The sequence below is a fragment of the Lissotriton vulgaris genome, chromosome 6 (assembly GCF_964263255.1).
Source record: "Lissotriton vulgaris chromosome 6, aLisVul1.2, whole genome shotgun sequence".
NCBI classification, from domain to species: domain Eukaryota; kingdom Metazoa; phylum Chordata; class Amphibia; order Caudata; family Salamandridae; genus Lissotriton; species Lissotriton vulgaris.
In genome coordinates this window covers 1250742891-1250767982 of record NC_141694.1, presented here as the reverse complement: position 1 = coordinate 1250767982, position 25092 = coordinate 1250742891, and the positions used below count along the sequence as shown (strand labels likewise).

Here is a 25092-nt window from a genome sequence, read left to right as displayed (position 1 = left end):
GGTGCGGTCACCTCTCTTCGCGCCCCGGTTCACCGACATTTGTGCACTATGGACCACAGCCCTTCACTCAACCAAAAAGGCGATCCCGAGCCACTGGCAGCAGGTCTCGGTGTCGTTGAGTCCCCACTGACGGGCAAGGCACCACCGAGGGTAGAGTCCAATGCAGCAGGGCCGGTATGCGTTCTGTGCTTCCGAGAACAAAATGGCGGCCAGGCTCTGCCGCGGAGGCCGACCCACACTTTCAGTTATAGTCCAAGCCGCTGACCACTACGAGGACCTCCCGGTCCGTGGAATCTCCTAGGACAGGAGTTCTGCTCAGGACCGGGGGCGCAGGAGTTGTTCCAGGACGGCACTGTAAGAGATCTGCGTCACCGCCGTGGAAATAAGATGGCGGTCGGGCGTAGCCGGGCTGACCCTCCGAGTCCGATGGTCACTGCACGAGCCGTGCAGAGAGTCAGGGCCCCAGAAATGAGTCTCCTCTGGGCCCGTCGAGTCGTAGTAGGGCTGAATGACCCGGCCCTCTTTCCGGAACTCCGTCTCAAACTGGCTACAGGGCCAAGGCACCCGCAGTGTATCAGGCTACTGCCGCAGACTCAAGCGCCTCCATGCTCAGACAACAGGCGTCTCTCCTCTCGGCACCTCGCGGTGGCTAATCATCCGGCGCATCCGCTCCCAAGGCACAAGTCGATGCGAGTAGGCAAGCAAACTCCGCACCAAGCAGTCAGATACTGGCGCCAGGGCCCACCCAGGCCTCCCGGCCGGCGATCCGCTCCGCTTCGTTTCAATGGCGCTCCGCAGCCAGCTTGTCGGCCCCCGAGTGTGCTCCTGCAGAAGCGCTCGGGGCCAAAGGTTAGCACCGGTGTACGCACCAAGGTCTCCGCTACCCGTCCCGCGGCCGCTGAACTCGAGCGGGGGGAGAGAAGCTGTCTAAAAAGGGCTCGGGCCTAGTCGGGCCGGAGGAGCTGCGGGAAGAAGCGTCAGCTCACCCCGCCATCTTGGCCACGCCCCCATGCGTATCAATTTAAACACTGAAATACTAAAGTAGTGTAATATATTTATACTACAAAATTAATCATAACTTACAGATCAAAGTGTATATGCATGTTGACCCTGAGATAGGCAATTATTTGGTATAGATTACCAGCTGCATTTCATTTAATGGCGCTAAAATATATTGCAGGAAGGTATAGTACAGTATGAAAGGGCGCAGGGCAACTTCACAAATCTCAAAGTACCCCATGGTATTTACTTACACAAGATTTTTATTTTATAAAATGTATTTTCTTAATAAGCTGCCAGTTATAAAGTGCCAATAAAAGTGCCGCAAATGAGACGTGAATATCACTCATAGGGGAATTGAAAATAGAACTGCACTCATGTGCGTACAGAAAACTTGGTGAGAGTTAGGTGACTTTGGTCAGTGGTAACAGAAATAGTGTCACTCATAATCATTGAAATGTCACTCATAATTTCACTGAAATATTGAAAATATCACACATAGCAATCTGAAACGTTGGCAGCTATGCATCTGTAGACTTGGGTCTATAACTGTGGCAGAAGCAAGGCGCACAATTGATGGGATGGCAACGCCCGAGGGAAAGCATCTCTTTGGGACATGTATTTATTATTACAGTCATGGTATTTAAAAGATTGTGTCACTGTGAATTTCAGTTTACTTAAGCTGTGTAAAATTTGGGGTAGATTATTCAAGGAATAGGAATATAAGCGACTAGCAATGTGTCAAACATTTTCTGAACTAATTATGTAATGGGAAAGTACAATTTGTTTTGCGTGTAATAAATCCTAATCCTAATGACCTCTAACAATATTTTCGTTATTTAGTGTTGCAGTCTAGTTTTTTGCCCCCTTTGTGTTCCTTTTGTAAGTGACATGTCCCTCAGCCAATGCCATTGCTACGTTATCTTATGTAGCGTATGTACCTAGCGCAGCTGGAAATTCCCACATAGTAAACCGCGTAATTTCTAGAAGGAGTGTAGCGTAATAAAAAAAAGCGATCTTTTAATTTGTTTGTAATGTTAGTGCTCTTTACATGGTATGGTGGGTGGGGGTGGCTTGTAGGTGATGTTTGGTGAATGTGAAGTTTTTTTACGTAATTAAGAACATAAGGTCAAGGGCTTTAAGTTTTAAATGGAGCGGAGTTTGCTTTGTAATTTGGGTGGGTGAGGGACGTGGGAGATCTCATTGTTTGGGAGGAGACGGAAAGGAGATAGATGCAGGAAGTGCACAAGTGGGGGAAGGGGTGGGGTATTGGAATGCGGTTGTTAATGGAGGTAGGGAAATGGGAGGAGGGGGAGGTCAGCGGCGCACATGAGGACGGAGGAGTTGTTGGTGCAAAATTGAGATTGTATTAAGGGGCGCAGCAGGGGCCTTTTATCTTTATGAGGTAATTTGTCGTGAATGTAATTCTTTGTGGTGTGCAAGAGCTTTAAATGGTACGGTGGGTGGGGGTGGCTTGTAAGTGCTAGTTAGTGATGGTGGAGTTATTTTTTGCTGTAGTCGATATGCTGGGGGGCTAATTAAGGACAGAGGGTCAAAAGATTAAAGTTTTGAATGGGGCGGGGTTGGCTTTCTAACTTGGTTGGATGAGGGAGGTCGGAAGTTCGATTGTTTAGAAGGACATAGAAAAGGGATAGGTGCAGAAAGTGCACAAGTGAGGGGGTGGCGTATTGCAATACGGTAGTGATAAAGGAAGGGGAATGGAGGGGGGAAGGTCAGCAGCGCACAGGAGGAGGGGGGGGGAGTTGTTGGAGGAAAGAGAATACATTGAAAGGGTGGGCGCAGCAGGAACATTTTAACCTTATTTACTTATTTATTTGTTTGTGCATTTTTATATAGCTGGGACTTTACCCTAAGATGGCAGAGTTGTTCACAATAGGAACAAAGCTGATGCATGAGAACATTAAAAGGTCAGCAGCGCACAGGAGGAAGGGTGGGGGGGGAGTTGTTGTCGCAGGAAAGAGAACACATTAAAAGGGTAGGCGCAGCAGGAACGTTTTACCCTTATTTACTTATTTATTTGTTTGTGCATTTTTATATAGCTGGGACTTTACCCTAAGATGGCAGAGCTGTTCACAATAGGAACAAAACTGATACATGAGAACATTAAAAGTGAGCAAATTATAAAAGCAAATTACAAGACGGAGGGCATTGCTGTGGGGAGGGGGGAGGAGAAATGCGATATGGCCGCAGCAGGGAGGAGCGCGGCTGAGGCAGAGCGCACGCTGGGGGAAGCTTGTGGGGCGGAGGGGAAGAGCTGCTGGGGAACAGATGGCTGGCGATTTGATGTTGTGCACGCGCATTTTAGGTCAATGTGCTTGCGCATTGACCTAAAAGCGCACGGGCACAGCACCAAATCGCCAGTCTAGGTAAAGTCTGTTTAAGCCCCTATAGTCTCGCTCCGCTCAATGCGCATGCGCATTGAGAGGCGAGACCTAAAAACATGGAGACTTAGACACTGGCAAAGTTTAAATACTATTCTACTGTACATAGAGGGTACACTAGTTTAGATTACATGATTCTAAACCGGGAGCACAGAGTGTGGATGAGAAAGGTGCAATACTTTGAGAACTCTCATCTGGAGGTAACTGTAGGCGGAGGGGGAAGTGCAGGAAGTGTTCGGGTGTGGCTGCTCAGGTCAATATTTAGGAAAAAAGTTTGACAACGTTCTATGAGATCAATCATGATACATAAGGTGGGAGGGGAGTAGGATGGAATTCATTGACAGTAGATTTCAGAGAGGAATGTGTTGGGAAGTGGAGTGGTATAAGGAAAGATTTGTTGCTTGAGGGCACCTGACTAGAGGTCAAGGGTGGCGGACTAAAGAGGACCTGTCAGATATATTGTTGTGACAGTATTGAATAGGAATGACTGTTCCCGGTTTCATACCCAGCAAGGCATTTATGATTGGTTACCAGAATAGCATAAAAACCTCAATATTATATCTGGAAAATATACTTCAGACAAATAATTTACTAGAATTAGAAGCCACACAAAGATAATTTAAATAAGCTTTTAGATGGAACTGGAGGTACCAGCAATGACTTTTGACTTGGGTAAAACACTGGGAGGAGATTGAATAGCAGCTGAGTTCTACCAAACCTTAGGCAATCATCTTGGAAAGGGATTCATATGCTGGGTTGAATTGCTTCACAACTAGCCACTGGTGGGAGTAAAAACTGTAAATATAGCTATCTTATAGACGATAGAAAATGACAAGAAGCAGGACTGCCTTATGTCTCCACTGTTGCTTGCTCTGGAGATACACCCTGTGGTAAGTGTGTGTGTAGAATCATGAAAGGTGTGGATTCCAACTGGGAAAGTTCGTAGCTATTTTATTGCTCAATGTTGATGCTGTGCTGTTGCACTATGGCATTCCTTACAAACAGTTCCTAAATTACTAGGTGAAATGGAAATCCAGGCTCAGTTTCAGGCTAAGAAAAAACTGAGGTAAGTCTGTAATTAACTCCTTTGCCGGTACTGTCCTACAGCGATTTGTTCACTTTGTTCACTCATTTAGATTTATTAGTTTTGAGAACGGTCATACAAGAGGAAAGTGCCTCGATTTTAACACCGAGCATGTTGCACATAGGTTAATGACAAATTCAGACATGTGAACACATTGTCTCTGTACAGGAAAAACCAAGCAGTATTACCGAAAATGGGCCATGCTCTCCCACTGTCTTAATATTAGCCCACCCCCAGGACAACATTGAAGAGGCTGGAGTATTTTTTAGGTACAGTAGTATGGAAGGCTCCCAGACTAGGGGGAGGAGGAACTGCTGAAAATGAGCGATGAGGAAGGTAATCTTGGGCAAAGTGGTCTGAATGCCATTTCTTATAGCTCGGCTTGAATAGGTGGTGAATAGGAAAGGCAAAGGAGATACAAAAAACATGATGTCAGGACGAATGTTTGGCCACAGACACTTGGATGAAGTGTTGTACAATGTTACCATCCTTGGCAACTCTTCTTCCTTTTCTAGTAGGACTGATAAAAAACCTGTGGAAATCAGTTCTCATGAAAAGAAAAGAAGCTGTACAATTTGCTCAACAGGCGACACTGGGGGGGATTTGCCTTGATTTGGATGGAATGAATAGCTGAAAGAGATGCACTTTAATGAACTGTATGTTTCTGAAGGACAAGGTCCAAACTTTAAATGATATCGGGGTAACTTTTATTGTTTCAAATCACCAGTTCATGCAATTACAAAAAATTGCATATGGTGGCAAAATATGGGAATTCTATCCAGACAGGCTAGCGGAAATTGAAATGCAAGACTTCTTGTCAGGTAGACGACAAAATACTGTATAATCACATTTTATCTAGCGTCACTTTTTTTCAAGCACACATAAAACATACAACAATCTTCAACTGTGCCTTCACTAAAAGAAGAAGCAGGAAGAGCTCTGCAGTGGAAAGAAGTGACATCAGCTTAGATGCAGTGTGTTCAGCTCTTCGGCAGCTGCTTAATTACATTATCAAAAGTAGCTTCTGTGGAGAGATGTAATGGAACTATAGCGAATCAACAGCAGCCGGATCAATATATATCCTAGGCTATTTATATGCATCCTGTAAACCAACGCAACTAATTGTTCAGATTTATTCTCCATGTCCCAGCACAAAATTCATAAATGTGTGGAAGAAGGAAACCTTGTTTATAGACATGAAGTAGTATTGTAGGTGCTGAAACAAAGTAGTTGCTATGGTGGGTCCATTAACTTGAATAGTTAATAGAACACTTTAAGATTCTGCACTAAAAAAGCTGCTAAAAATGAAAAAAACAAATCAACATTGCATGAAAATATATAAAGTTTCCACCTGGTGACTAAAATTAATAAAAGATATTACAGATTAAGATATTGTTCAGGGAAGTGACCAAGGATAAGGGTGTCTAACATAGATCAAAGTACACATGATCCAGGGCTGGAGTTGCCCGCCCACAGCATCTTCAAGCCCAGAATCATCGTCTACAAAGCCATCAAGACCAGCATCCCCCACTTACCTGGCTAAGACGCTCACCACTTTCGATGGCTCTTGGCACACATACAGCCAGGACATCATCAGATTAGAAACAAATTAAAAAAGGCATTTGTGAACACAGGATCTGGAACATCTCTTTATCCATTAGGACAGCCTCAACCCTACTACAATTTGGGAAAGATGCACCTCTCTAAAGAACACTAGGTCACAACGAACAGTCCACCTCCACTCTCAGAATTCAGCTTCCCCTCAAAATACTCACTGATTGTATCTTTGCCATTTAACTGCACTGAGACATAAACATGCAAAGGTTTAACTCAATTACATATTCTGTTGTTAGCCTTAAAATGTGGCGTGGATCGAGCCCTCCAGGACCTAAATTATGCATCACTGATAAATGGAAGAGTATCACCAAGAGAACAAGTACTTCACAAGACTGATTAGATAAGCCTGACTCACCTGTATATGGAATTTCTTACGCAATAATTGATGAGACCCTAGAGATTCATAATGCCATTCTCAAGAATTAAGAGCATGCAATGACCTGCAAGTGGCACTTTGTCTCTACTTAAATAGAAAGAGGAGTCTACTGGTGCTGAAAACCAGGTATCGCAGCAAATGGACAAACGCCAATGCCTCAAATTGCAAATGAAATGCCGCCCGTGTTGGTATATTAAATAAAAACACGCATTAGAAAATTCACTTCATGTCACCCTATACTTTTAAAACCATAACAATCAAAATTATATGTATGATAGCCACACCCAGTGCAGTGCAAAAAGAAAAGAAAAGAAAAACAGCTATTAGAAGTTCCACTTGATAAATAGCTTCCAATGACAGGCTGCAATGGTGTACTAATCACCATGTGTTAAATACACCCACTCATCTCTTCCCAGAGAAGAGCAGACATTTTAGACTGCAAATCCTTACATGATAGTTATCTGGCACTTATATAGCAACAATCGGCCATTAGTATGTGGCACAGCAGCACATTATGTCACCGGGGAGGGCTCGGCAAATAGTTGAAATTTCAAACGCAGACCGCAGTCTAAGTATCTTTGGGTAGATTCAGTCTCGGTAGGTGAATAAGTAAATCCTGACACTTCTCACTCCTCTGCATGCTTGGACTGGTCACACAGTCCATATAGCACTGACTGAACACAGCCACTTTTATCAACTCTACAGAGACTAACACACATCGATGAGAAAACTGGAGCACGTGATGTACAGTAAACAGAGACAAATCTAAGATAATTGAGAACTACAGAGTAGTGAGTCATTCATCCAGACAGTAATGTTCATGAGCTAACAGCAGAGTACAAAGTTCCCCAGGGGGCGTTAAACCGTGTGGAGCAAGGAGTTGGTATTATGAATACCGTGGCTGCGAAGAAAGGGTTCCCTAGTCGGAACTTAGAGAGCCTCACACACCCAAAGTAATAAGCGTGAAACACACCCTTACTAGAGGGTGTCCGGTGTCATCATCGGCTCACTGCCCCTCGTCAGACCGGCGCTGCAATATCTGACGGAGTCCCCAAAGGTACTCTTTTGACGGGGTTCTTTTAGTTCCTTGCCGATGGTGGATGTGGGTGAGGATGAAAAGAAGGTGTAGTCAGTGCAGTGGTGAGTGAAGGCGATAAAAAAGGTAATCAGTCCACTTGCAACTTTAATAACGTGGCTGATTCCTTAGTTAAAAGGGGTGGGAGGGGAGTTTAGAGACCGTAAAGGTGTACAGAACAATAACTCTACCCCCTAGTGTGGTCAACATGTTTCTCACCGAAAGGCGATTCGTCAGGACCTAAAATAAAGTACTACACAAAAAAAGTGAACTCAATGCTCAATCTATATAAAGAAAGCAAATACAACCTCGCTGGGTCGGAGGACAAGAGGGCCAAGGGGTCCTGCTCTATTTAGGCGACCCTAAGGGGATTAAGAATGGGCCCCGCAGCAAGCTCCCGTGAGGCCAGCGTAATAAGGATTGGATACACCTTTGAGTAGACACTGGAACGGCGGAACACCTACCCCTCACGCTCGCGGCACCTGGTCAGGTGTTCATGAGTCAGGAATCAATGTTGATACCGTGGTCCACTACCTGGAAAAAGTATTACCATCAGACACATTTTTATCAAGGAGGGTGCCTAAATGTCAAAGGGGTGAAAGTCTATTACTTAACTTTGCGTGAAATTTCTTTTTTAACTTATCTGAGACAAGTAAATCACATACAGTTGCTGCTTCTGCTTGAATAATGACTAGAATCCGCATCTCTAGCAAACTTCGCAGAATTAAAGTAACTTGGAGTGCTACTGATTCATGAAAACTAGACATTTACGATAATTCTAAGAGGACACTCAATTTTCCTGTGGCAAATTATTCTTGATCACGAGGTCTTAAGATACAAGGCACTAATGAAAATGGCAGAAATATTAAGAAGCTGTGCCATTAGGTAGGTTGCTTTATCTTCCTCAATGAAGAATTTAGTCTATTGCGCACCTTCGACTTCCTTCTAAATTTGCTAAATAACACACTAACTGATCCCTCTGTTAACTGACCAAGATCACAATGAGAGGATTATGGAGTAGAAATGGGGTTATCTTAACATTTAATGTAGATGCTGTTGCTCCAGCTCGGCCTCGTCTTGTGCCAGAATCCAAGCACTAAAAACTACAGCATTTGTCTACACCCACATATGTTTTTGTTCCACCTGAATTGCTTTTTATGCCTCATTGTAGTTCACAAATCTTGTTTATCCATTTTATTTCAAATATACTTGTGTAATTCTTTCACTTACAGTAAACACCTGTAAGTGAAAGTGCGCCATCATTCAAATAATATTGCCTAAAACTATACGGTACAAGACATCAATGCGTGTATTATGCTTTTAAAAAGGAGGCTGCAGTGTGTCCCTTCTCCGATGCCAGTGCTCAGGTGGTTTGAGTACAGCCCTTGTTTCGAGGGGGGCATGTGACCTGCTATTTTAGCTCCGATGTCATTCCTGTGAAGGTGCACTAGTATTTTGTAGCCCCATGGCTTCTAGTTTTCTGAAACGAACATCATTCCACATTACCTCGCTGCTTGACTACTGACAAGCAATTTTGGCACAGTGTCAAACTCCATTCACAAACAGAATATAATGTTCTTTTATCGATGCTCCTAATTCCAAGGGTAGGGAAACCTATATGTGCTGGTGCATTTTATTCAAGTATAGACTGACGCACAGTTACAGACACAACAGTATTAACTGGCAGCATGTTGCTGGATGGGTTTATTACTTAAATTGTAACATCAAAGATGCTTTTGCTACAGCAAGCGCTTAACAGTTAGGAACCACTGTTCATTTGCATGGTTTGCAATGGCTACCGACTCACTTGTGCAACAAGTACAAATATGTCTCTTGCTGAAGGTGCTATAATTTAAATTTTCTGAAAAACCTGTTGGGTTGGCTGGTCTTGTGTTCGCAAGGACTACAGAATTGGGTGAACCCCAATTCTTGTCAACCTGCCAACCAAGGCCTTTACTGCCTGCCAGATTTAGAACAGGAGATGCTGGCTGGTGGCCAGGGTTGTAGAAGAACACACCTCCTGCAAGACACATTATCTGGTGACATGATTAACCCGTTCAGGTAATTGTTGCCCTAGCTTGGTGCATGATCAGAAGTCAGGGCAAATGAAGCATTAGCAGAGAGTGAAAACTCAATATTTGCCTATGGCACCCTAGTGCATGGTCTACTGTTTTAGCAGAGGCTATGCTATTGCCAGTTTTGGGCAATTCCGAGGTCACTAAAATAATACCTGATGTTTAATCACCTGGGTGTTTCATTTGTAACATGAAAAAGCAAGACTAATCCTTTGGAATTAGCTCTATTGAGACTGTGACAACTAAAAGAATACTTATAATCAATCTTAAAAACAGTTCCTTACCTCTTCCACCTCTATGCGTTTTGCAAGCTCGTCAAGTGAGATGGTGTTGTCTTCTAATACAACCTCCCCAGGGCTGTAAGAGACCTCTTCATCTTGAACACTTTCAGAGTCATCCGAGGAGCATTCAAAGTTTCCCACAGTTATCTCTGTGTTGTTTCTGTCCGCATCTAAAAGAGCTTCAGCTGAATCCTCAGTTAGCTGATCTGGTTGTTTCTCCACTCTTTGTGGAAGGGAAGCATTTACATGCCCAAATGTTTTATCATTGCAGCCCTTTCCACAAGGATCAGTTCTATCCTGAGGAGTCTGCCCGCTGCCTTCCCCCCCAGGACCAGGCAGATGCTGGCCCAATAAGGTGCCAACCAGGCGGGTCACTGAGCCAGTGCTGTCGTCACAGTGTTCCAAACGCAGTGAATCTCCTCCTGTTTGTGAAAACCCATTTTTGGGTTCTGAGTGCAATCCAGCGCCTGAATTCAGTGAGTCAATCAATGGAAGCCCCTCCTCTAGGACTTGGACTCGGTCCAGCCGCAGGCCGCTAGTATCGTTCCTGGCATCCCCACAAGACAAGCAATCGGAGCGAGGCCTGCCCACTGGCCCAAGGGACAGGGTGTGCGCTTCCAGTGGTGATTCATCGTTGCAGGGCAGCTCATCCATTTGCTCCTGTCCAGACGCTGACCGAAGGCTGCTGTTCTTTGTGAGGCTATCCACTGTGCTCCCGGAAGGAGGACTCGCGCTCTTCTCCACCGCTCCCTCCTGACTGGGCCTTTTTGGGACGACGCCAGTCCAAGAACCACGGTCTAAACATTAACAGGAAAATGGTTCAGGTATTTTAAAATGATTTTATACATCAGCAGAGCAGAAAGAATAAGACTCTGCCGATTAGCGTGCTGTACAAATCCCACATTACATTAGCACAGAAGAAAGAAATAACATTGCACAGTAATGAGGCAGAATGAATTCCTATCCACCAGAGAGGTTTACAGACCAGTTAATAATAAACATAAGATACTCTTAATATGTGATTGGTGTCTTTTTTTATACAACACAGAAATTTCCACACAAAATACTGGCATATGAGATTAGTCAGATGGAACTTTGGATTTCCTCTCCAAGACAGAAGGCAAACCTTTAGCATTCAGCTTTTGAGTACAGAACAAATGTGCTTTTGTATTCAGTGTCATACTGTACCTTCAATTCAAATGCTGACCTACTTTTATTTAGACCTTTTTGGCCTAGCAGCTCAACCAGTCGATAAATATGAACATATTGTGGACGTTTTCAAAGGTTTTATTGGGCCTGGAGAGGGAAGACGAAAACAAGCACACCTCTGCATACTGTTCCAACTATTTAGGTATGTTCTAGTCTCATCATAATTTTTCCTCCTGGGACATCCAGAGCCAAGAACAGATACCCAGGTTTCTCTGCGGGATGTGGGGTTTTAATTTCACTTGATGCAAAGTTGAGTTCAAAAGAATGAGTCCACAAAAAATGCTTGACCGAAGATGGGCAACTGGCATTGTTGGCTGAGGAAACACAACTCCTTGGAAACACAGATCTACTCTTAAGTCAAACAAGATGCTGAAATGGGTGAGGTCTAGAAATATGGACTTGTTTTGCAGTCAGGTGATGGTAGGGAAGAATAAATGAAAAATTAAGCAGTATGAAAAGCTTCAATACCAAAGCTCTCCAGTTTGATACACGATGCACTACTCGAGGATCTAGTGGTTTCACACAGAAGCGAATAAAGGTATATTTCTAGATTAACATCTCTTTTTACACCAGCAGTCCTGCTAAACTTTAACCCGGTCATAAGAAGCAATGTTGCCACGTTTGGAAGAAACCCTGATCACTTTTAAAAAAAATCCAGATATATCTATTTTTAACCCCGATCCACAGCCAACAGGCACTGGCATAAAAAAAGTTTGCAACTGGTGGGCTGTTTCCTCCTTTGAACTGGTGAATTGTTTCAATTAATTACATCAGTAAACAAGCAATGGGGATGATATTGCACAAAATAACTATGCACACTGTGAAATAGTTCATTCATTCATGCAAATATAGCAGTACACCTAGAGACCATCCAGATGCACATTTAGCCGCAAACCAACAGGCATCAGATACCCATGTGCATTGGGCACAAAGTCCGAAATCAATCACAGACCTACAGGTAAAAAAGTACAGAGACACATACAGATGCAGTCTTTATGTCCACTTAATCTTTTGTGTCTCTGCCAACGAAATCACTTTGATTGGCCTGTACTTGTGGAAATTACTTACAAGTGGTGACAGAATACTTTGTTCTCACAAACAGCCGATCCTTACCCTGTTTGGAATGATCACCTATAGGTAACACAATACACTTGGCATGCCCCGTTCACGGTTTGCCCTCTTTGGTGAAAAAATACATATGTAGCACTATATAAGGCTTCAATTCTCTAGTACTATGAGATAACACACATTCAGGGGTTTGCTTGATAGATTAAAGTATGGTCGTATGTCTTCTTGAGAGCCAATCAACCATCTGACTCGCTCTGGCTTATAAAAGCTCTAGATTCACTTATCAGAAACATGCTGCTATCTGTCTGTTTTAGCCAAGGAAGTGGCTATGCACAGAGGATTGTAGCCTTCACATGGATATGAGAGCAGAAGTTGCAATATTTTGGGCTTTCAACAGAAACATCTCAGATGTATTTTTGTTTTTTAACGGATTTTGAGAGCACTATGGTAAATACCTTGTAAAGTGCACTAATGTCATATGGCGACCTGGCGCTAGTGTCAACAGAATCAGAAAATGAAATACAGTGGGAGATGAGGCTAGACCTGGGGTATAAGACCGAGGGGTGCTTATATAGAGCAGAAACAGGGCTAAGATACTGATTTAAAAGCCAAGTTTGTAGTTCCTTCCTAAATTTTAGGAGATTAGGTTGGACTCGTAGGCAATTTGGTAAAGAATTCCACCATTTAGAGGCGGACTATGAAAAACTTCATCCTCCCACAGATTTTTTTATTCTGGGGACAAGTATTTTTTGGGCGGTGCTAGACTGTAAGATACGAGAGGGAGAATACCATTTGAAGATGTCTTGCAAAAAACATGGACCTTCCTGAAGTAGTCCCTTATGGACACAACATAGGGCTTTGAATTGTATTCGTGCTCTGATGGGGAGCCAGCAAAGATCCCTGATGGTGTTGGAAACTGGGCAGAATTTTGGTAGAGTTATCAACACTCTGGCTACCACAGTTTGAAGTGTCTGTCTACTTCAGAAATAACTAGTGCTAGGATAACACATTTTCTTCGCTTCTAGTGGGAGAAAACCAATTTCTTTAAAAGATTTTTAGCATAAGCAAGCAGGAAGATGTAACCTATTTTGAATGCTCAATGAAGGTCAATTTGTTGTAAAAAATGACCCCCATATTTCTCGCCTTCTGCGCCTGAGGTGGAAGAGGGCCCAGAATTGGTGGCCACCAGGTTTTGTGTAGAAGGAGGTGTTGTTGTCAAAGAGCAACACCTCCGTTTTCTGTGAATTGAACTTTAAACAGTGCAACTGCATCCACTGAGCAACACTGCTCATGCATGAGTTGAACTGCAGGGCCACTCTTCCTGGGTCTGAGGAGCCGGACACCACTATTTGGGTGTCATCAGCAGAAGAATATACCAAGAAACCACAGGATCGGATATGCTGAATTAGAGGAGTAATGCAGGCATGAAATAAAGTTGGACTTAATGAGTATCCTTGAGGAACCCCACAGGGAAGCTTAAAGGGGGTGGATGTACAGCCCTCCAATGCCACTACTGGCTCCCTGTTAGAAAGGAGTCTTGATAAATTTGAGAGCTGTCCCTTTTATACCTATCCTTTCGAGGCGGTTGACAAGAGAAGAATGGTCAACCGTGTCAAATGCAACTGATAGATTCAACAGGACTAGGGACGCGCTGTCACCTCTGTCAACAATAGTCCTGATCTCTTTAGTGGCTGCTAGAAGGGCAGACTCAGTAGAGTGCCTGGATCGAAACCAGTTTTGCGCTGGATCAAGACAATTAGTTGTTTACAGGAACAAGATAATCTCCTGATTCATGGGTTTCTCTAGTATTTTAGCCGGAAGTGGTAGGCGTGCAATTGGCCTATACTTTTTCACTTCTAGAAGGTCAAGTGAGGATTTCTTAACAAGAGCCAGGATAAAGGCTTTTTTCCAGGCTACCGGAAAACAGCCAGAATCATATTCAAAATTCAAGTTAGATGGGCAGAGATGATTTTAGAGACTGATTCGAGTACCTCGGGAGGACACTGGTCCGCTGGTGATCGATTTTTGGTCGTTTTTATGAGCGAGTCAACCTTCTTAAGAGTAAGTTGAGTGAATGAGCTCAGAGTTAGGGGGGAAACATTGATTTTTATCTAAAGATTCCTCATCCGTAGCTGACTTAAGGACAGGAGTGAGGTTGTGTGGTATTTTGTTAAAATCCTGAAATATTGTTTTTACTTTAGTAAAAAAAAGATTTGGCTAGTTGATTACAGAACTCTTGGCTAGCAGAAACCAAATTTGTATTGCCAAAGGTAGATTGATGTACCACAAGGCAGTAGTGCTTTCTACCAGGATCTGTACCGATATGCCACAAAGAAAAGGCAAGAAGGCTCTCAGAGTCAGATGAAATTACCCCAGGTTGATGTGCTGAACCCGCTCTCCTGGAGACCAGGGGCCCAAGGATCTCCGGTTCCTCCAGATGCACACCACACCACAGGTGGATGCATCCATCACTTTTGTGCCCACTGTTGGTGGAGGGCAAAAAGACATTCCTTGCATCAGGTTCCTCTCTAAGGACCACCAGAGCAAGTCTATCACAGTTCCCAGCGAGATTCCAATGGTGTCTAACAGATGGCCCGAAAATTGAACCACTACAGACAAAGGCACCACTCATGAAAGCACTCATGTGCAAGAATTCATGTGTGACCAGTAGAATTCAGGAAACTAGCAGACCTAGAAGGCGAAGAACCATCAGGACTGAAACCCAAGCTCTGGCCTGACACATTGGAATCATACCTAGAGTGTCCCAGGTCCTCTGAGGAGACATGGCTCTCAAGGATGCTGTTTCCAGTATGCCTTTATGAACAAGAGGTGCTGAGATGGCTCTAAGTTAAACTTTGGCAGGCTTATTGAAAAGCCAGGTTCGAACATCAATGCGGTGACCTTTCAGGAGCCGACATCAGCTGCGGCGAACCCCCCTTGAGCAGCCAATTGTAATGTAAAGAAACATAGATACCCAGCATGCGCAGATGTGACTTAACCACTGCTGTCACCAATTGTGAAGATCCTGGGTGCCAATGTTAATCCGAACAGGAGGTGGGTGGATCTAATCAGGAATCACAGGTACCTCCTGTACAACTGCGGGACTAGTATGAAATAATATGAATCTTGCAAGTTGAGAGACCCAGTTTTATGCTTCCAGTAACAAAAAAACCCGCACCAGGGACAACATCTTGAACGTTCTCTTGCAAATGTAAAATCTAGAGACCTTCAGTTTGAGGATTAGATACAGGCAGCTGTCCTTCTTGGGACCCAGGAAGTAGTATAATAAAGTAGCACCCATGCCCAATTACATTGCTTCTTTTAGGGACAGGACTGTCACCTCCTGCTGCAGGATTCAAAGGAAGGGTACCCTTTTTTAGGTATGGGCCTGATCCAGCGCATGCGCTGGTCTGACCGAGACATTTAGTAGCTGCTTTGAAAAGTGCTACTTTCCTGGTGACCTGCTTACTATCACGCGCACAAGCGCTCGTGTGACGTGCACAGCTGCCATTTGGCCGCGTCACTCTGCTGGCCTTCATGCCCGTCCTTCTTTCTCTCACACTCGGCGCTTGCGCCTGCATTTTGCCCTTCCGCCTCCCCACCACAGAGCGCGTCTTGTTTCACTACTCTAGGAGTCGCTCTCACTTCCTTGTAATTCAGGTGACGGATTCCAGAGTGAATGACAACCGCAAGCTGTTCGCACACTATGCTCTGTTTCTCTTTGGACATCATTTGCAGGCAGTGGGCAGCAGGTGGCACTGGAGGGCCAGAGAAGATTTAGAAACTTAGGAAGGGAAACACGGCGGTGCATGTCTTCAAAAGACCGCGGCGGAGTCCTTAATTTGTACAGCGGTCTCAAGTGGCGTACGCCGCCTGACATTGCTGGGTACACGGTTTTGTTACCATCATCATACTTGGACCCAGGGCAGAAAAGAGAAAGAAAAAGGAAGACAGAAAGAAAGCAGGGATAAAGACCCTGAGTGAGGCACACTGTGCAATCAAGACTAGGCGGTCGTGGTATTCAGCAGTGCTGGGGCTCAAAGACAATCTTTGACCCCCCTGCACTTTATTTGTACAAATTAAGCGCTGAATTACCCGCGTGTTCGCTTAACAGCTGCAAAGTTGTCACAGCCTCCCCTCCGCATAACCACGACTTCTTACACAGCACTTTCTGTTTCGCTTCGTCCGAAACCCCGTCAGCCCTACGTCTCGTTATTACGTGTCTTGTAGGGGAACCAGACTTTGGGTATTGAGACAGTGGCCAACAACCCAACCCTGTCAGTCCTTTTAAGTACTTTTGCAATCCCCAGAGCACTGGAGAGTTGCTTCTCTCTCCTCCGTCAAAACTTACGTTCTCACATCTGGTACCAACTGGTGCAAGGCTTCTATTGCCATTCCACTCCAGTGTTAGTTTGAGGCTTGTTTATTTCAATAAAATATGTCACTAGCGCTTCCTCTCTCACCCCCCCTGTTCAAAGACAATGCATTCCGTTGGCTCCCCCCATCCACTTCAGCAGCAGCTCGTCGAGCAGTTAGTCAATCTTGCCATTCCCCGTGGTGTCGTTTGAAGGCCCGCCTAAAGCCGGATCCACCCACAAGTCTGAATCACTTTTGACCTCAATACTCCAGTCACAGGTGGATGTTGTGGAGCCTTCTTCCTGGCTTTCTGGGAGGCCGAAGGGAGAGCCCCACTCTCAGGGTGCATTCAGTTCCGTGTAGTTGGGTGTCCTGGGTACTGAGGGGGTACACACTGGGCATGGAGTCTTGAGGGTTGCAGGGATGCAGTACTTAGAGATTATCTGCCAGGCTGATGTAGGATGCCCCTTCCAAATTGTCTTGGAGGTTGAGTTTGGATGCGCTTTGCAGGCCCACACACACACAACCACAATCCACACACACACAATCACACAACCACACACACAACCACATATGCACACGACACACACAACCACACACACACACACACACACACACACACACACACACACACACAACCAGTTTATTTGGCTGTCAGCATAAATACGCTGTCACCAAACACGATGAACACCTCTGGAAAGTTTGGGAAGTCACCCCAAACTTTGAAAATACTTGCTGTTGCAGAGTGTGTGATGTACACATGGCAATACGAACACAACATATGCATACAACCACACACAACCACAAACAAAAACAACCACACACGAACACAACAAAACACACACAACCAGTCACACACACAACCACACAACCAGTTTATTTGGCTGTCAGCATAAATACGCTGTCACCAAACACGATGAACACCTCTGGAAAGTTTGGGAAGTCACCCCCAACTTTGAAAACACTTGCTGTTGCAGAGTGTGTGCTGTATACATGGCAATACCTTGACACAGCGGACTGTTGCAAAGAATGCTTTGAACCTCGGAGGCTGACAGACCTCAGTCAGTGCATTAGTTCAGCCCGTCTTTGCGCTGCATGAAAACAGGGTCCCCATTCTCCAGCATGAAGTGAAACATTGTGATCGGGGCTGGAGATGCTGTTTAGCAATCTGCTTACAACATTGTGTTTCATTTAGGGCATGAAACATAAAGGAGCACTGGCAACGCTGATAAACAGGATTTCATTTTGAGTAGTGACTAAAACTTTAAAAAAAAGCCTGCAGTACTAAAACAAGCATTTGCAATGCAATAGGTCTCGCATTTGCAAAAGTTTAAGCTATTGGCATTGTTCATGACAATGCCTTTTTTATCTGTTTTAAAAAACAAACACATAAATAAATGGCATTATCATTTACAATGCCAAAAGCTCAAACTCTCAAATGCGAGACATATTGCATTGCAAATGCTTGTTTCTATAATCTTTGGGAGCTAAGGTAATAGCTTTCTAGACCTGCAGAAATGCAGAAGACAGCAACGCACCACCTTGTCATGTGTGTTATTGCAATGGAACATAAAAGTGGATTTCCAGGAGAGGATGAGGAAGGGTGATAGGATTGTCTGCCTTTTCACTTGCCTCCAATCCTGCACTGCTGCAAACATTGGCTCGGTTGGGGAATTGTTGGAAGGGCCAATTCTGACAAAAGGCAAAGCACTTTGAAAAGGCTCAAAACCTCCTAAACTGCCTGTAGTGTAGGGCTGGAGATTGTCACCCAATGACCTGATAGTTGCCATTCCTACCTAGAACCTCTCTAAGGCTAAAGCAGCCTAATCCCAGAACAAGCAAGAGACTTCAAATGGCATATCCATTAGGTTGGCTGATATGCTCCTAGAGAATCCAGGGGTGCTTAGCCGCTTAGCCATGTGTGGCTCAAAGCTACTGAGGAGACAATGGCCCTAGCCACAGAGTACACCAAGTCCAATGATCTTCACAAGAAAATGTTACTTTAAGTGAGTGGTCTATTCAGCTCTGCGCCACCATGTTCACCAGTTCCCACGGGGCATAGCATTAACTAGTGAGCAGGCATGCAGCGTTAACGAACCTTAGGGCTAAACTGTTGGCAGAGAATACTTTATTTGCTACAGCCTGCAAGTTTTTTGGCTTCTCTATCTGGAGGTGTTAAAGGGAAAACCTCTCTGCTGTCTAGTGCAGGACGCATTCTGCACCACCAAACTCTCTGGTGAAGGATGAGCTAAGAAAAAAGCAGGATCTCCTTGAGCTGGCCTATATCGCCTTGCAACCAAACAGTTTGCAGCTGGAGCAGAGGCGGGTTTGTCCCAAGCTGCCTTAATGGGATTAAGCAGGGCTTCCTTAAATGGAAGCAAGAACTCTGATGTCGCCATAGCAGGCTGCAGGCTGCAGGACTTCTGCTACCTGGCTTCCAAGGTATGTAGGGGTAGCTCCAACACTTCTGCTGCATTCCTTAGCACAGCATCGAAGGGAGGGACTTCCATCACTAGGGATGTGTCCAACCCACTGGCATTTTGCAATGCTAGGCAATCCGCAGAGTCTATAAAAGGGAGGAGGTAGCAAATTTGTTCCTTTGCTGCTGTTATGAGGCACCACCTCAGGAATTTGGATCAGGGTAATTTGGCCCCACTGCTACTGTGGTGCTCTGCATGGAACAATCCTCACGCCCTGTTTAATAGGGATATCATAGAGGAGTGTCCATCTTGCAACATGGGTCTCCAAATACCGTAGCTGGTTTATGTCAAGTGTATGTGTTGTTTATTGGGCAGGCCGAATTGCTTCCTTGGATTGGAAAGGCTGCGTAAGGACGACTGATCCCAGCCGAAACAATTGTTTATAAAAATTAGACATCGAGAAAGGGAAGCAGGAGAATTAATAAAGATCCAGAATAGGGATTATATTTTAATCCAAACCACTCTAGTGCTTGAGCCGCATCTGGAGTCTGTGACTAGCACATGGGACAGTTTTCTAAACTAGATTTAAGCTTAGGTATATTAGATGGCAGATGCGTTGTCCATCGTATTTGCAGACTCTGAGCTGATCTCTGATCTGTTTTAGAGTTAGCTCATTTCTTAAAAGCGCTCTTTGTGTTAAGAGTAATATGGTCTTTTGAACTAAAGAGGATATAGGGCCAGGATTTTAATATAATGCTTTCATGGTTTTAAAATTAAGTATGATTATTATGCATTTGCTTTTCTCATCATATTCAATGCTTAAATAAAGCTAATGATTGATTTACTGCCTTTTTCTATTCATTAAATGTTTGCATTTCTAAAATAAACTGAATTATATTTTCATTATTTAGATTTCATCCTTTGTTTTAGTTTGTTGTTCGCCTTTTTTTTTTTTTACTATTGTCTGTTTATGTGATATATTGATGTAAGGTTCTTCAATGCAGCATTTAATGCCTGCATGTTTAGATGGTTGAGATCAATAAATCAGATTGTTTACTTAAGAAAGATTCCAGGTTAGTCAGGCATTGTACTGTCGAAAACAGGAAACAACATTTGTTCTATAGATCAAAGAGATTTCATTTCAACTTTTCCAATTTCCACATATGAGAGAAGTAACTTAACATGGAATTAATAAAAAATGTCAGGAAGGATTTCACCAACGAAATGAACAAAACTGTAAACATACGTGCGAATGTGGTCACAGGATTTTTAAGGATAGAGGGTAACTTCTGCTACTTTACTCAAGGACACAAAGAAGACAAGGGTGCCGGCAGCAGCCTTCTGTTCTGCAAACCCAGCTACAAAATCAGATTGAGAGAAAAGTGGCCTTTAACTTACTGTTGACCTTCAGCATTTATTTCTAACTTATGTAAAGGATGCTGCAGTGCAATTCCAGAAATGCATTATTACATCAAGTTACAGGGGCACTTTTAGTGTTGAGGCAAGTTAGGTGGCTCCAGTGTTCAAAATGTGTGTTGACAGAAAATGGCAAGTAAAGAGGCTTCAGCAATTATCAAAGTACAAACTACCCAATATACATCTAGTCCAAATAATTTTATGGACTGAAGGAAACAGCAAATTTGGTAGCCAAATGTTCTTGCTGAGAGGTGTACACCTTCCCTACTTTCCAGTCTTACTCCGGACATCCATCTTTCTCCCTTGATAACACTCTAAAGCTTTACCTGATTTGCAAGCAGCAGCCACTTTTTCTCTCTGGTCTCCAAACTCAGTAGTACCAAACAAGGCAATCTTCTCTGGGGCTATATGCTGGAAAATAAGAAACCATGAATCAGTTATGAAGCAGCTACAAATTTTCAATTGTATTAAATTAGCATTACTCTTACAGTGACCTGGAACAGATGAAGACTGGAGGAGAGGATGTGCACAGTTAATCACCTAAATCCCAGTGTTATATTGTTCTCAATTATGTGTTGGAAGTTGTGCTTGGTGGCACATACATACTAGTTCTTCCAGGACTCTTAAGGAGCAAGCTATCCATTCACTCACGTACAGTGGCTCATCACAAATTTCAAATGTGGACATACATTCAAAATGTAGAGCACACGTTCCAACGTTATGTTTTACAACTTTATTTTTATGAAGTATTTCAGGGGTACAGAGGTGAAAAGATGAATTGTCCTTTCTTTAACTAACATGGTTTAAAAGTATATCACAATACAACATGTAAAGCAATGTAACAAAGGTGCATAGTGCGATCAAATATAAACCAGACGCAGGGGAAAAGTACAGTTCAATCACCATTGTATAAAAGACAGAGAATCAAAACCATATGTGCAACCACTTAGAAAGAAATAGCTCAAGAGAGAACCTGTTTGGTATATACCTTTTCTACACATAACCTCTGACCTATCCGGAGCCTCTGTTGCAACGATGCACATTTTTTTAGGCAAATTCAAAAGGAGGCCACATTTTATTTCCTCAAATATACTCTTTCGATCAAGGACAATAGCAGCCAGATTCCCCACTGTCTATATTGACCCAGTCTGCGTCCAGGCACGGGCTATCGTGAGCCGGGTAACCAGCGCTCAATTTGAACCAGTTATTGCGGGTGGGGAGCCACCAGAAAGAATTGTTGGGGACCAGCAATTATTTTTTCTCATCAGACTTTTCCAAAAGCAAGAGACGGAAAACAGACATGTGAAAGCAGTAGGAAAGAGAAAGATGCAAAAATCGTCATTAAGGCAGAAAGCGGAAACCTTTAAGAGTTATATAAAGGAGCAGGAAGTGTCGGAAGTGGATTAAAGATGCCAGAGGTGTATTCAGGGCTACCAGCATTGGTATTTGATGCTTAATAGCACCGTTCACGGGCTTCTGAGTATCGCTTTGGGCACTGGCAATAATTATTTTACAAATTAAGCACTGCGGGTAACCATTAGCATGGCAATATTATGGATTGCTGGGAAGTAAAGTTCCTTGCATGGTGGTGGACATGCACCCCTTCCCCGAGTGCCCCAGGTGCATGGATTTCTGCATCTCTGGTACTTGACTTTTGTTCAGGGGCACAGGGATCATGCATGTGTGCCATGACCTAGGCCTGTCTCACAGTAATGTAGGTTGCGTAGACCTGGAGGTTGCTCGAGTATAGGGCTACTGCCCTTACCTGGAGTTAGGTGACACAAGCACAGTGGTGGCAACATATCAGTTTGGTGTTAAGTAGAATCAGTCAAGTGTTAAGTGCTTTTAACCTTTATCACTGGAGTGGGGCCTAGTGGTCCACTCATATAAAGGTCTGTGGCTTTGCATTAAACGTATCCTTGACCTGCATGTATTATGTGTAGGGCCGGACAGTGTGTGATGCTTGTGCTCGCTGGGTTGCAGGTGTTGGACTATGGATGGTACAAATCATGGAGGTCTGTGGGTTCCGCTTTGGAGGCCCGGGGCAGGGAGAAGTGATGACTGCATTCCCCAGAGAAGAGATGTGGATTGCTGACATTCCTGAGGGTTGGGGCGTGACACACACACATATACACCACTGAAGGGAGAGGACTATCATCCCAGAAAGATTTACTGATCAGTGGGGCCTGGGCTCATTATCAGGGAGGTGGTGGAACTGATAAGGTTGGCACTACCAGGGAATCTTGATAGAGAAAGTCTTAGTTTTTTTTTAACCTTTATGAGGCCTATTTCAGTGGAGGCTGATAGACAGGTAGATCCCCAGTTACTCCTTGGACTGTGTTGTGGGTCACTCAGAATTGGATCCATTCCTGCTGTGGCAGACTGTCCTTTTGACAAAGGGCAGTGCAAAAACAGAACGAATTCCCATGTGTCTGGATCTGGACTATAAAGATGGGAATATGAGTGCCATACTGTGTTGAACAGCACTGTCTCATCAGCAGAGGGAAGACTGCAAGACTTCTTGCTGTTGGAACCAGGACAGGTGCCCAAGATCTGCCAGTCTCATTTCTGGGTGAGGGGCCATCATCAAGGAGCCAAGAACATAAACCCTGTGCCTGGAGCACCAGCCTTCTGCCCGCCTGCCAAGATAAGTGTGCCCTGTGAAAAGGAGGAAAGAGCGAGGCACAGAGGGGGTCCTTGGGAGTGGATCCCAGTAAGCACAGTGAGGTGCCCGGTCCACTTGCAACCAGTGTTGTATAAGAACTGTCCACTTCTCTTGCAGAAGTCGGCAAGCCCCGAAAAGTTGCAGGCCACTCCCTGAGGTCATCGCCCATGTCTGTGACCCCTGCGTGCCAGGATGGGGCCAATCGGACTGCTGTGGCCATCGCCAGTGAGGCTGTTGAACCATGCCTGAGCAATTGAGCCAATGTCTGTGACCCCCATATGCCAGAAGAAGGCTACGGAGACAGTTGAAGCCATCACCCGAGGGATCAGACCGATTATGATGGTCGCCCATAGCAGTGATGTCTGTATGCCAGGAGAGGGCCGCTATGATAAGTGGGGCCATCACTGTGTCGTAGGAGTCCCTGCAAACAGAGAAGGGACTCGAAAACAAGTGCAGAGCCACCTGCAGGGGCGTTGCTGCTTCATTGAACTCACTAGCAGAAACTGCGAAGGAGCTGCAGCACCAGAAAGCTGTTACTGTCTGCGACTGCCTAAGCACACCTACCCTGCTGATCGTGGGACGGACGCAGTGCAAGCTGCTCATTGTGGACTGCGGGGAGAGTAGGACCCCTACTACTGGACTCTTCTGAAGGCAGCGATTAGGGTATGGTGGAAGCAGGGACCCAAGCCTGTCTGAAATTTGTTTGAGCTCAGCAGTTTACCACCCGGAGAGCTCAAAAAATTTGAAGGGCAAAGTCAGACTGATGCACATCACTAGTGTGGAAAGCACCTAGAGTCACCTCCTAAACATTTCCACAGCCACAGAGTATTGGCTGGAGGAGGCAAGGGGGTTAAAGAGAGGATAGCCAGGGGAATCTCTACCCAGACGAGACTGAATGTGCTAGTCTTCAGTGACTACTTGTGTGGATTTAGTGTGCTGTGTTTATCAGGTATAATAAACACTTCTATTAACACTAAAGAGCACTATTGGACTGGGAAATTCTCTTGTTGGGGGGTCATTGTGGGTATTGTACCTTGTACCTTGCACCTACCTCCCCACGATAAGCCTTTGGCTACTTGGCTCGGGCTACTACTTGCAGTCAAGTGGCGGAAGGGAAATACTTTGCCGGGTTACTCCGGACCCATAGTAGGTCAGGCGCTGGGACATCAGGTGTGAAAGACCAAACCCCAGTGGTTGGGACCAGGATCTCCTGCTTGCCCAGTAGCCTCTGAAAGGGGTTCTGACATGGGTCAATAATTTGACTGGTAAATTGGTAGTTTGAATCCTCACCCATATCCCCAAACAATAACACAAAGTGGTTCTTCAAGAGCTCCACACATGTGCTGGCTTTGATGAGTTAGCACTTTGGACCAGAACAAGTGAATGGCCCCATAGGTTCACTATATATGTGCCACTGCATCCCACTCTAAACAGTTCCTCCAACATTCTTCAGAGGACCCCAACATTGTCATTTCATGTACAGGTGTCAGGTACCACCTCACGATATCCAATATGTGTTTTTCTTGTATTTTAAGAACAACGAAAAGGTTGCCGCTTTGCAGAACATGTTAATCCATGAATCCTCTGATATTTCTATCTCCAGTTCAACTTCCCATGTTAACACATAAGGTGGTTTAGGTGTATCAAATGTCTCCAGAAACCTTACATTTTGGAAGCGCCTCTCCTTGGAACTTCGTACAAAGTGCCCCTGTCTTACCTCCTTCTGGCTCTCCTAGTGCAGTAGCTGCGAGATTCAATAAGCATCAGCACTATGAAGGCGTCCGGCCTGAGGACAAGAACTGATTGCTCTAATTTTGCCCTTATCATATAGTGGCCCAAAATAAATTCAGAGTCTAAAAATCTTTCTACCATAGCCTCTATTCTGGACAACTGGGGAAAAAGCTGGTGTGAAAATATAATCATGTATTCCTATTGCTTTAAAGTTAAGACCTCCTGCCCCTGCAGCACAACATTCACTGATATATTTTATAATCAAATGTTCATGATGATGTTTTTTTTAAATCTGATGTGCCCCTTAGCCTCAATATG

At 44.4% G+C, this 25092-nt stretch overlaps 1 protein-coding gene across 2 annotated transcripts in view; it reads right to left on the bottom strand.

The window, feature by feature from the left end:
* The window catches only part of CNST (consortin, connexin sorting protein), a 419866-nt gene that overhangs the window by 70166 nt on the left and 324608 nt on the right, over positions 1-25092 (bottom strand). For both annotated transcript variants that reach the window (XM_086927348.1, XM_086927347.1), the window contains exons 10-11: positions 20705-20789; positions 9913-10706 (exon numbers count right to left, since the gene is read on the bottom strand). In XM_086927348.1, coding sequence (XP_086783474.1) covers positions 9913-10706; positions 20705-20789 — 879 coding nt within the window. The remainder of the gene's footprint in view (positions 1-9912; positions 10707-20704; positions 20790-25092) is intronic.